This window comes from Tamandua tetradactyla, chromosome 12, assembly GCF_023851605.1.
Source record: "Tamandua tetradactyla isolate mTamTet1 chromosome 12, mTamTet1.pri, whole genome shotgun sequence".
Taxonomy (NCBI): domain Eukaryota; kingdom Metazoa; phylum Chordata; class Mammalia; order Pilosa; family Myrmecophagidae; genus Tamandua; species Tamandua tetradactyla.
The window spans coordinates 99,049,710-99,063,400 of NC_135338.1; the positions used below are offsets into that span (position 1 = coordinate 99,049,710).

Here is a 13,691-nt window from a genome sequence, read left to right on the forward strand (position 1 = left end):
AAGATGTTGGAACCCAGGGGCCTGGAGAGAAGGCCAGCAGAGACCATCCTGTGCCTTCCACGTAAGAAAGAACCTCAGTGGAAAGTTAGCTGCCTTTCCTCTGAAGAACTAACAAAATAAATCCCCTTTTATTAAAAGCCAATCCGTCTCTGGTATGTTGTATTCCAGCAGCTAGCAAACCAGAAGTTATACAACACTCTTTACATGCCCAGACTCACCAGTGTTTGTGAAGAGCTATATTTATTACTTTATTTCCAAAAGCCTACCTGGTAATATATACACTTCTAGCAAAGGAGAACAGCATCAAAGCTATACCTGGCCAGAAAACAGCCTGAACAGGCTGCCTTGCTTGGCTGAAGGAGCACTGAAGATGGCAGACAAACCATTTAACCAGCTGATTTTGATCCTAGTTGGTTGGATCATCTCTGAAGATCAACAATGATAAACGCCATAACCAGAGTTCCCTCAGATGCTGCGAAAGCCCCCACTCCATGCCCTGAGGGTATATATATATATTAAAAAAATTTTTTTAATTAAAAAAAATTACAGGAAAGAAACACAAACATTCTTAATATGTGACCATTCCATTCTACATATATAATCAGTAATTCACAATATCTGAGGGTATATTTTGACTTGGTAACACAATGACCAAGAAATGCAGTCAAGGATAATGGAAGCCTTTATTCTTAGCCTAGGCTCTCTTGAGGGAAGCTTGTGACTCCCTAAGAAAAGTTACAAAGACCAATACTTCTCACATAATGAAACAGAACAGAGGGAAGACTACAAGAACACCAAAAAGTAAAAAGAAAAGAGGATTAGAACTCTAGGAAGAGAGAGCATGGTAATAAAATACAACCACAAAGAAAAATTTCAGATTCAAATTTGGCAAGACCAAGATAACATACTGAAAAAGTACAGAGCCCTTTGATGATTCAAATGCTTTGCCCCAGAGTAACAGCTCAGCGACCGTGCTGACCCAGGTTACTGCCTCTGCTCCAGGGCATGACTGTGGTGACCATTTAGTCTGCGCACTAGATGCTCCTAGGGAAAGAGTTGTGTTGTATAAAACGGGATTCCTACCCTGGGGGCCAGTTCTGACTAGGGAAGTTGAAGCTATAGTTACAAACTTAAACAGTATGAGACTGACAATGCTGAGTGACAGAGGAAGATCAACTACTTCATGAAAAGGTGGAATTCAGACAAAAGAAAAGAGAGTATGATTTAACCTAAGTGAGAATATCCAGCATTATGAAACAAGGATGTTTAATGTTAGTTGTACGTAGTAGGTACAGAGCAAACTTTATGGTCCAAACAGGGACGCTTTTCAAAGTGAAAGAAGCACTAAAGATAATTAGCAAGCGATACACAGGGTAAAATAAATACAGACTAGCAGGTTGCAGGCAAACTAAAGCTCATGGTCATCCAACCAACAAGGAGTCACTGAGTGTCCTTTTTGGATTCAGGTGACAGCAGTAAGAATGGAATGATGGAGCAAATGTTAGACTTGCTAAGTGACCAGATGAAATATCAATAGTGGGATGAAATATCTAGGTCCACAGAAATACTGCTCCACAGAAAACAGGAAGTTTGGAAAGGAAGTTTGAAGGAATTATTATGAGCCTGAGTTTAAGGATGGGATAATCAGGCAGAAGTGTCCAGTAGAAAGAGAGACACGGGACTCTCTGAGGACAGGCATTTGGGAAGAATGTGAAGGCATTAAGAGCTGGAGTTGGGAGAGTGGTGAGTAATAACATCAAATTCCCACTTAAAGTTTCATCAGTTCTTATACTCTTTGATTACCTTCACTCACAGCGGTTATCCTCCTATCCTTCCACTTGCCCTGCCAAACCACAAAAAGCTTTTAACTCTGTAAAATGCCAGATTAAACCTCCTTGGCATTTAATTACCAAAGGGGCTTGGAGGCTGAGGTCTGAAGTCAAGAAACCTCAGGCTAGGAGAGTGGACCAGCATTAGCCCATGCAGAGGGTGAGTTTGCCCCAAAGGCAGAGGATGGGCCTTCCACCTCGTTGCAGTGGGAGAGTCATGCCACCTCAGGCCTTGGAGAGGGTGAAGCACATTCCTTGGGGTCTGGGGAGAGCCTGGCTCCCGTCACATGGAGGAGTTGAGCATGTTCCCAGAGATGGCAGAGAGTCCGGGTGCAGCCATGATCCTTGGAGAGGGTGGAGCCAAGAAAAAGGTGGTCACCCCAATACTGTGCTTGCAGAGAGGCAGGCTTCTGTGTAGGCCATTGGAAAGGGTGGGACTGCCGCTTTCAACCCTGAAGATAAATGACTCTCAGACTTTGAAATCTTATGGACTTTGTCCTGTGACCCTTGTGTTCCTTCCTTCCTATGGAAATGGGTATATGTATCCTATGAATGCTCCTCCTTTATATGCTGGCAGCAAGTAACTTGTTTTTAATAGTTCCAGAGCCAGAGGAAAACTTTGCCTTAGAACAGACCATGCCTGTAACTAACTTTGATAGGAGATATCTATATAATCTAAATATAGAATATAGATTACCAGTACATAGAATGATGCTAAAGAAGGGGAGCAGCTGCTACATACTGTTTCCAACTTTGGTTTAAGGATTTCTGGTATTAATGTATTTTGTATGTAGGAAAAACATGTCTTTTTTAGGGTATAGAGGGTGGAATGTGCTGGTTGGAAGGATGTGTGTCCCCTAGAAAAGCCATGTTTTAATCCTAATCCCATTTTGTAAAGGCAGCTGTTTCTTCTAATCCCTATTCAGTATTGTATATCTGAAACTGTAATCAGATCACCCCCCCGGAGATGTGATTTAATCAAGAGTGGTTGTTAAACTGGGTTAGCTGGAGTCATGTCTCCACCCATTTGGGTGGGTCTTGATTAGTTTACTGGAATCCTATAAAAGAGGGTACATTTTGGAGAAAGCAGGAGATTTGGAGAGAGCAGAACGATATAGTCACGAGAAGCAGAGAGTCCATCAGCCAGCGAGCTTTGGAGATGAAGAAGGAAAATGCTTCCTAGGGAGCTTCAGGAAGGGAAGCCAGGAGAGAAAGCTAGCAGATGATGCCGTGTTTGCCAAATGCCTTTCCACATGATCCAGAAACCCTGACTATGTTCGCCATGTGCCTTCTCACTTGAGAGAGAGACCGTGAACTTCATCAGCCTTCTTGAACCAAGGTACCTTTCTCTGGATGCCTTAGATTGGACACTGACTTGCTTTAATTGGGACATTTTCTTGGCCTTACAACTGTAAACTTGCAACTTACTAAATTCCCCTTCTAAAAAGCCATTCCATTTCTGGTACATTGCTTTCCAGCAGCTAGCAAACTAGAACACCAAGTTATGAAGGTGAAAACCTTCAAAAAAAGTTAAAGGACTTGGGATGGCACCTATAAGTGAAGGGCTTCAGAAGACAGATGATTTCTACTATCATTCCATTAGTGCTATACTGTGGACTGATTTCCACCCCAGTTGAACAAAGAATAAAAACTGTTCATTTACCCCAACAAAGAATATTATGCTTATTTTGGGATTTCACATTAATATAAGAAGAGAACAGATAGAATTAAAAGTAAATTTTGTGCTTAGAACATATTGGCAATGACAAAAAGAAGAAAAAACAAAGCAAAGCAAAACAAACCAAAAAAACCACAACACATGGCAATGGCTAAAAAGCACACAAAAAGATGCTCAGCTTCATTAACTATTAGGAAAATGCAAATCAAAACCACAATGAAATATCACCTTATACCTCTTAGATTGGCCACTATTAAACAAACAGGAAACTACAATTGCTGGAGAGGATGTAAAGAAACAGGAACACATTTTCACTGCTGGCAAAAATGTAAAATGGTGCAGTTCCTCAGAAAGTTAAGTACAGAGCTGCCTTACAACCCAGCCATCTTGCTACTCAGGATATACCAGAAGATCTGAAAGCAGGGACACAGACAGACATTTGCACACCAATGCTCACAGCAGCATTATTCACAATTGCCAAAAGATGGAAACAACCCAAGTGTTCATCAGCAGAAGAATGAATAAACAAAATGTGGCATAAACATACGATAGACTATTATTCACAGTAAGAAGAAATGAAGTCCTGAAGCATATGACAACATGGATAAGCCTTGAGGATATTATTTTAAGTGAAATAAGTCAGACACAAAAGGACAAATATTGTATGATGTCACTGATATGAACTAATTATAATACGTAAACTCATAGACACAAAATATAGAATATAGATTACCAGTATATAGAATGATGCTAAAGAATGGGAGCAGCTGCTACATATATGCAAAATGTACACATTTCTGGAAACGGATAGAGGTGAGGGTAGCACATTATTGTTAGAATAATAAAAAGTGCTGAATGGTGTGTCAACGTGGTAGAAAGGAGAAGTTTACAATCATGTATGTCACAAGAAGAAAAGTTGGAGGTTACAACATAGGAATATACAACATAGTGGCTCTTGTGGTGGATAATGTCTGTGATTAACTGTACACATATTAAAAAGTTCTTTCATGAAACAGAACAAATATATGACACTATTACAAAGACTTAATAATAGAGGTATACAGGGGAAAATGTACTTACTGCAAACGATGGACTATAGTTAACAGTAATATTTTAATACTCTTTCATCAACAGTAACAAATGTACTATACTAGTACTATTGATCAATAATGGGGGGATAAAGGACACGGCAAGATTTGGGATTCCTTTTTAATTTTTATTTCTTTTATGGAGCAATGAAAATGTTCTAAAATCAATCATGAGCTTGTATACACAACTGTGTGATGATAATGTGAGCCAATGATTGTATATTTCAGATGATTTGTATGGTATGTGGACATATTTCAATAAAACTGTGTTTAAAAAAATAATAATGAAATAAAATAAAAACACATTGGCTTACTCTATACTCCTTATTTCCCTAACAGCTTTAATACTAAAAGAAGGAAAACACACAACTGGTCTTTGCATTTACTACTATACACTTTGCCTTCTTTAGGTTTGCATTAGAGAAAAGTAAAGACAGGCACATAAGGGAACAGGTTCAGACAAAATAGAGTTTAAAGAAAACAAGCAGAATGCTTGCGCTCTAGCACCCTCACCAGGCGTTCTCCAGATGCTAACTCACACTGCCATCATGTAGAAAGGGCTGAGGATGTCTGAAGTGTAGAAGGGGTTATGAGTTATTTGGACGTTCTCAGCAACACTAGCTGAGATTATACATATGTAAGTCACACCCTAGTGAAGAATCAAATTTATGACTAAGAGATTTTGTATAAATGTCAATGGCTACTTTTGCTTCCCCAAAACAAAACAAACAAAAAGCAGCTGCTAGTATTAGGGCAGGCCTCTTAGCTGAAGAACTGTCCGTACCAAAGCCTTTGTATCCCCTAGGGATGTTAGGAACCAGCACAGCAAGGCAAACTTGACAAGTTTTTCCGGCAAACACAAGTCAGGGATAAGGGATTTAATGTGCAAAGTTTTTTATTCAAAATTTGGAAAAGTTAAGACTTATGATCACCTCAGTCCATGCCATTCCCATTATAAGGGGGAACGGTTGCTTCAAACTCATGCAGAACTGCATTTTCATTTACAGAACTCTGTAGGCACTTTAGAAGTGAAGCTTGGCTTCAAAATACAAACACTTCGGGCTTTGGCTCAACCTTTTAATATAAAAAATTCACTGATGTACAAAAATGCGAAAGTGTGACAATGACAACACATGAAGTCCTGTGATTGAAAGTCCCCTTGAGTGCACTCTGTGGTGCACACGCACCCGCCCACACACATTCTGGTGTGGAAACATAACTAATGCAAACCAGGGCTACCAAGAAGAGCCAAAATGTGTGCTCTCCATTCCATCAACCACAGACCAGTATCTACTCCAAACATTCAGTAACAAAAATTACAGCTTCTTCCCAGGAACAGCAAGGCAGACTTCTTACTCACGGTGGACCAGCACAAATAAACCCAGTAAAAAGAGCACTGCATACTAGAAAATAAACAAAAAATCACAAGTCAGAGAAGCTTTTAAAGTTCACAAATCTTCAGAGTTAATTAATAAACTGGTCTTTGTGACAAGTTACTGAACTATCCATTATTCTTTTATCATTTAACTGTAATCCATTTAACAGTTTCCCATAGGAAGGAAAAGATTACATTTTTAATGAAACAAATATAGTACAGGTTATTACCTTAAATTTAGGATAGTCATTCATAAGGATCGTCACAATTCCAATATAAGGAACAAATCTAGAAAAGAAAAAAAAAAGCAGAAGTCAAACCAAAACTTCGGATAGCAGCTGCTACAATTTCCTGAAAATCTCAGTATCTTCCATAAATATTAATTTTCAATTTACAAAGCCCAGTTGTATTTATTGTCATATTTGATCCTTTCATTAGCCTATGAAGCTAGGAATATCTCCACTTTATACATGAGGAAACAGATGATCAGACCCAAGGTCTTCTGTGTGGCAGAACCAGCGCCAGATCAAGATCTTAAGCCTCTAGTTGGGGACCCTAATGCTACATGCTGATACGGTATTAGGAGCTAGGTTTGCTGGCATAACCTTCAAGAAGCTGTCAATCTAGTTAGAGAGATAAGGCAAATACACCTAGGACATTAGAAAGTACTTCATGTTAAGTGCCCAAAAGGTGAGTTTAAGAACTCCATTACAGAACACTTCAGCACCCTCTCATTGCTTAACCCCCTGTAATACAGCTCCGGACTTTTTAACCCTGAAATGTTTCCTAGAACAGTTCTGATCACTGTATGCAGCGATCAGCCTCAGCCCCTGCACTCCTTTACATCTCTGCAGCATTCCAACTTTGATGACCACATCACCCCTGTTCTTGAAATCCCTTCCTCCTGGAGCACAGCTCAAACCTCACTCTCCACCTACTTCTCTGGCCTCTACACCTTTGCTTTTTTTTTTCTCACTAGCTTTTTATTTCGTTTTGTCCCCAAAGTCTGTCTCTCTAAACTACACCTCCAAAGGGAAATGAACAGAAAAGCTTATCTGCTATCATTTGCTTGTTTATTCCCCTCTCGCTCTTGTTTACTTTGTAAAGAAACTGTGGTCTTAGAATTTTTTTTGCTGGAAAAATTATGAAATGGGAAATTTGCAACTTTTGGCACACAAAATTCTTAGAGGGATGAAATTTACTTTTTATGTTTTTGTTTTGCACAATAAGAAATTAAATAGTGGGCGGGCCACGGTGGCTCAGCAGGCAGGAATGCTTGCCTGCCATGCCAGAGGACCCGGGTTCGATTCCCGGTGCCTGCCCATGTTAAAAAAAAAAAAAGAAATTAAATAGTTAACTCATAAGTTAACTATGAAAGCCTTGTTATTTTTTATTTTATAAATACAATGATCCCCTAGAAAAAATAATTGTATTTTGTGTGAACCCTACATATTCCTTTTGTTAATAAAATGACGACACTGGAAAAAAATCTGATAAACAATCTTATATAGTCACTGGAGATCCTTTGAGACCCTTGCCAAAATTTTAACTTATTAGCTGTACAACTAGCTGTTTAGTGTCTCCCCTACTAGACTATAAGCTTTCTAAAGGCAAAAAGGATGTCATGTCATTCTTGTTCCCTATCATCTTTTCAAGGCCAAACACAGTGCCCTCTGCACGCAGGGACAGCACTCAGCGCATACTAGCTGATCCAAGGTTTGAATGTATGGACCCCTTCACTTCTCTTTCCCTTGGAGATTTCATTTTCTCGCAGGGCTTCAATTCTTTCCTCAATGCAAATGACTTCTCAACACTTAAGAATTCAGAGTAAACTAGTAGGGAAGCACCATCATGCGAAAAAAAAGCAGTTAGCAAATGTACAACTTTTCTTTTTCCTCTTCCTCTTTAACTGATGGTTCTGGAGTGGTTTGGGTGATATTGTATTAGGCTACAGCCTGTCCTACAAAAGAGTGGCTAAAGTGGTGGGTGAACTTGACAGGCTTTAAAATAGCCCAGATATCTTTATTCAGGAATCCATAATCATTGCACCACGGCAAAGGCAGCACAAACAGAAATACCTCCCACATAACATAACACATCCACTATCAAAACCTTAGGCAAATTTGAAAAAGGGAAATTTGTCTTTGGTGCATTTCACCTCCTTTTAAGAAATCCCCTTATTTTCTGTTTCTTGTCCTTATCCCTGGCTACTTCTCTCCCTTCTGACAGCATTACCCAGGCCCATCTTTCCGACCCCACCCCCAAACTCCCATTCTGTAAGTCAGTGTTTCTTAAAATCTAAACCCTCTTTGTCAGAATGGGCTGGGCAGCTTGCAGGTTCCTCTATCTTCCCCCATTTACTGAGTTGGAAAATCTCCAGGACATGGGGCACAAGTAATGTTTCTCCACACAAAAACTAGTCTGAAGAAGTGAGATCCATGGAATAGCATGTAGTGGCAAATAATATTCCCATTTAGGGGCCAAGCTTTAGTTTCAACTTCAGCTGGGAGGATGACTAGAGGCTTTCTGGTACTTGTTGTGTTTGTGTGTGTGTGTGTGTGTGTGTGTGTGTGTGTTTCTTTTTAATGTTTTTCTTTCAATATAAATATTTTAATATATTTTTTCAATAACAATTTTTTGCTCTTATTTTCAACACTGTCATAAAAGCAATCCCTTTCAATAAAGGTAGATTAAGAACGTGAAGGGTTTCTGCAGATTAAGAGCTATAAAAACATCTATGCGGGCAGTGCAACGGTGTCTCAGTGGCAGAATTCTTGCCTGCCATGCTGTAGATTTGGGTTTGATTCCCACTGCCTGCCCATGTAAAAAAAAAAAAAAGCATCTATGTTACAGTATCAGCCTGCTGATTTTGGTCTGATGATCCATAAGCAGCCAGTCTCATGGGAAGAGAGTCTGCTGCCACCATGCAACATTACCTACACCTAAAGAACCACTTCAGTTGCCAATGTCCACATATATAGTTTGCTTATCCATAGAAACCTTTTTTTTGGTAGGCTGACTTTTTCTTGCTCACTATAAGTGAAAAGAAAGAAATCTGATGTAGTGGTAATATAAGCAAAAGTAAGGCTTCCAGAATAATGAAGAGGGAGTCTAAAGTCAAACAAAAGATTTAGTTATTTGTATCACTGCTTTCTCTCATGGACAGAGACAGCAATGAGTTGACAGTCAAGTGCATAATGCTGCTATCATCAGTCATTTTAAATTCAAATTGGTTGTAATTTTTCCCAACTCTGCTCATATGCTAAAACAGACTTGTTAATAAGCAAACTAGGGTTTAAAATAAGAAAAAATAGGGCAGGCCACGGTGGCTCAGCAGGTAAGAGTGCTTGCCTGCCATGCCCGAAGACCCGGGTTTGATTCCCGGTGCCTGCCCATGTTAAAAAAAAAAAATAAAAAATAAATGCCATCCACAAAGCCAACTTCAACACCAACCCGAGCCAAGTTAGCATCCTGAAGGTAGAGTATGGCTAAACACATTTCCCTGGGAGTTCTTGGGCTCAAAATTGCTACTGAGGACACAGACTCAAAAAGTGGGACTAACTGTTGATGTCTTGAGAGAAAACGAATAGAGATCATTAGGCAAGAGGCTAAAATAACAGTAAAGAAAAGATGCCGTGCAAATTAAGTGGAGATCCCAGTTCAATTTTGCCTGATGTCAAAAAGGTCCAACAGGGAACTTCCGGGGAAGGTGGCAGAGTAGGGAGCTCCAGACTCAATTCTTCCACCAAAACAGCCATCAGACAGGCAGAAACAGCAAGAACTGCTCTGGAGGCCAGAAGAACGCTATACGACACCCAGGGAAAAGCGAAAAGCGGGAGGAAGAGGCTGATAAACTACGGCTAAGAACAGCAAGTTGTTCGCTCCTGCGTCTTCTGCCAGCCCCTAACGCCACTCTCATGGTGAGCCACCTTGGAGTCCAGTCCTGGCTAGTTTGATGGGGACAGAAAGGGACACAAAAACCCTCTTCACCAAGAACAGAGGTGGGTATGGTGGATATCTGGCCATGGCTTTTGATTAGTTTATTTGGATCGCTGGTCCCAGCTCTGAGCTAGTATTTCAACTCACCCTGGACAAAGGACGGCGACATCTATTGTTTCAACACAGTCTCTAAGAGGGGTAGAGCTGGTACAGATGTAAAGCGCAGTGCTTCCTCAGGGCTCTGGGGGCAGTTAGCTGCAAGGCTGCATTTGCTGGGCAGGCCAAGAAAGCAAAGTGTTGGAGAGCCCTCAAAGAGGCTTCTGGCATCCTTTCTGATCCTCTCCACAGGGCATGTTGGGGGTGGGGGGCGGTCTATGCCCCTTTCCTGGGTTCCTGATCCTGTTTTGGCTGGAAAATACTGACTCAAGAAAGCCTCTCTTGGGTGACCCTCCTCCCAGAATTTGCCCTCCAGGCAAAAGCAGTGACAATGAAGGAATATAAAAACTATGGAGGCAAAACAAACAAACAAAAAGGAACAAAACAAGGTTCCCAGAGAAGGAAAAGAAGAAAGGAAGCTTTTTCCTGGAGTGAAAAACTGCACAAAAAGTGCAATCTTAAAAGCTGTACTGCATATCCAAGGTAAGAATCAGATGAAGAAAATCTGAAAAATTCCCATCAGTTAAACATGGACTATTCTAAGGGCACAGAATAAGGTGGATTAAGCATCCAAGAAGAGCCTTAACACAAAGTCAATCAACAATAGAACCCTAGACAAGTGAGAAACTGACCTTTAGGTAAAGTTATCAAGATAATCAGATGCCAAAGACATGAGCAAAAAAAATTATAAGCCATACTAAGAAACAGGAAGATATGGTTTAGTCAAGGGGACAAATTAAAACTTCAGAGGAGACAAAGAATTTGGAACAGCTAATCAAAGATATTTAAACAAAGCTCCTAAATCAATTCAAGGAAATGAGGGAAAAGATGGCTAAAGAGACAAAGGATATTAAGAAAGCAAATTGGTTCTTTGAAAAGATCAATAAAATTCACAAAACCTTAACAAGACTGACAAAACAGGAAAGATGATGCAACACAAAATCAGATATGGGGGGGGGGACATTACCACTGACCCCACAGAAATAAAAGGATGTTAAGAGGACAATAGAACACTATATGCTAACAAATTAGACAATCTCGATGAAATACCTAGAAATGCACCAACAATCTACACTGGCTGCAAAACAAATTGAAGACCTCAAAAGATGAATTATAAATAAAGAGATTGAATTAGTCATGATAAAACTCCCAACAAAGAAAAGCCCAGGACCACAGGTGAATTATACAAATCATTCCAAGAAGAATTAATATCAATCCTGCTCAAACGCTTCCAAAAACCTGAAAAGGAGTGAATACTACCTAAATCATCTTGAGGCCAACAGCACCCTCATACCAAAGCCAGATAAAGACACAAGAAAAGAAAATAACAGACCAGTATCTCTTACGAATAAAGATGCAAAAATTCTCAACAAAGCACTTGCAAATTGAATCCAACAGCACACTGAAAGAATTATACATTATGATCAAGTGGGGTTTTATCGCAGGTATACAAGGGTGGCCCAAAAAAAGAAAATCAAATAATGTAATACGCCACATTAACAATTCAAAAGGGAAAACCACATGATCATCTCAAGTGACACAGAAATGGCATCTGACAATGTCTAGTATGCTTTCTTGATACAAACTCTTAAAAAAATAGGATTAGAAGAAAACTTTCTCAACATGATAGATAAAGGGCATGTATGAAAAACCCACAATCAACATCATACTCAATGGTGGAAGACCGAAAGCTTTCCCTGTAAGATCTGGAACAAGACAAGGATGCCCACTGTCACCACTGCTATTCAACACTGTGCTGGAATTTCTAGCTAGAGTAATTGGGCAAGCAAAAGAAATAAAAGGCATCAATGTCGGAAAGAAAGATGCAAAACTTTTATTATTTGCAGAGACATGATCCTATATATAGAAAGCCCCCCAAATCTACCACAAAGATACTAGAGCTAACAGACGAGTTCAGCAAAGTGGCAGGATGCAAGAGCAACAGAAAAATCAGTGGTATTCTATACACTAGTAATGAGCAATCTGAGGAGGAAATCAATAAAAAAAATTCCTTTTATAATAGCAACTAAAAGAATCAAATATCTAGGAATAAACTTAACCAAGGATGTAATGGACCTATACTCAGAAAATTACAAACAGAGCTAAAAGAAATCAAAGGCGACCTAAATAAATGGAAGAACATTCTGTTTTCATGGACTGGAAGGCTAAATATCATTAAGATGTCAATTCTACCCAAACTTATTTACAGATTTCAACACAATCCCAATCAAAATTCCAACAGCTTACTTTACAGAAACAGAAAAGCCAATTACCAAATAGCCAAAAGTATCTTGAAAAAAGAAGAATAAACTTGGAGGACTCACACTTGCTGGCTTTAAAGCATATTACAAAATTACAGTGGTCAAAACAGCTTGGTACTGGCATGAGGTACTGGCATATATTGACCAATGGACTCTAACTGAGAGTTCAGAAATAGCTCTTCACATCTACGGCCAATTGATTTTTTTTAAGGGGACAAAATTTATTGAGTGGTTATATACAAATAAAATTTACGTGAATACATGAAGAGAAAAGCTATAGAGCACATGATACAAATGTATTATTAACCTTTTGTAATATTTTCAAAGAATCATAAATAATAACACATTTTAAACAGGAAATATTAATATATTTGCTGTGATTTTTTATAGCATTCTCTTTATATTCAGTTGTTAACATGAACATGCCAAGCAGGGTTAATCTTGTTTTCAAGAAATGAGAACTAAAATAATAGAGAACTTCTATCAATTTAGTAAAAATCAGCATTTCCACAAAAGTAAGTCAGCAAACAACTATAGAAATTGAACATGAACAAGCCTAATTTGGAGGTAATTAATTCAAGTTGAGTCATTCGATAAAAGATTTCATATTATGATGCACAACCACCTGTGCAAACATCAAAATACACTGGCTATAGCACCATTCAAAATATTTAACACCAACTCTAAGTAGTTTGATGTTGTCAGAAAATGAAAGTAATGAAATCAGCACTAAAAACACGTTTTCAATCTAATCATTCTAATTCTATGGTAAATACATACATAGAGAGCATTGCTTTAGCATTTAAGACTACCTCTATGAAAATAGAAAGCTGGATTTTTAAACCACAGCCAATGCAGTAATGAAAACAAATAGGTTGCCATGTTGAACCAAATGGAGGATGATGTGCAATTTATTATTTATAATAATTTACAGATAATTCTCAAATCATTGGAGGTAATATCAAGTATGCATCTTAGCCATGCCTTTGTTTCTCCTTTCCGTTAGCTGCCTTTTATTATTATTTTGGTGGTCCCTTCACTACACACCCTCTACCACCCACCCCAAGAGTACAACAGGGAATAAGGGAGATGAGGCAAAAGAGGAAACTTGTCCATCTATTCACATGGTACCAGCTCTAAAGGGCTTGGTGGAGTAAAAGACTAAAACTGCTGGCCAAATGACTTGACAAGGCTGCCAAGACCACTCAACTGGGAAAGAACAGTCTCTTCAACAAGCAGGTTGAGAGAAATGGATATCCATATGCAAAAGCATGAGAGACCCCTATCCTACACCATACATAAAAATTAATTCAAAATAGATCAGTAACTTAAAATATAAGGACCAGGACTACAAAATTCCTAGAA

General features: G+C 39.0%; 1 protein-coding gene across 2 annotated transcripts in view; it reads right to left on the reverse strand.

Moving 5' to 3' along the window:
* Positions 1-5,472: 5,472 nt before the first annotated feature.
* SEC11A (SEC11 homolog A, signal peptidase complex subunit) overlaps positions 5,473-13,691 on the reverse strand; it is a 95,100-nt gene continuing 86,881 nt past the window's right edge. For both annotated transcript variants that reach the window (XM_077124295.1, XM_077124294.1), the window contains 2 exons: positions 6,201-6,258; positions 5,473-5,998 (listed from right to left, as the gene is read on the reverse strand). In XM_077124295.1, the coding sequence (XP_076980410.1) occupies positions 5,948-5,998; positions 6,201-6,258 (109 nt within the window). In that variant the 3' untranslated portion in view covers positions 5,473-5,947. The remainder of the gene's footprint in view (positions 5,999-6,200; positions 6,259-13,691) is intronic.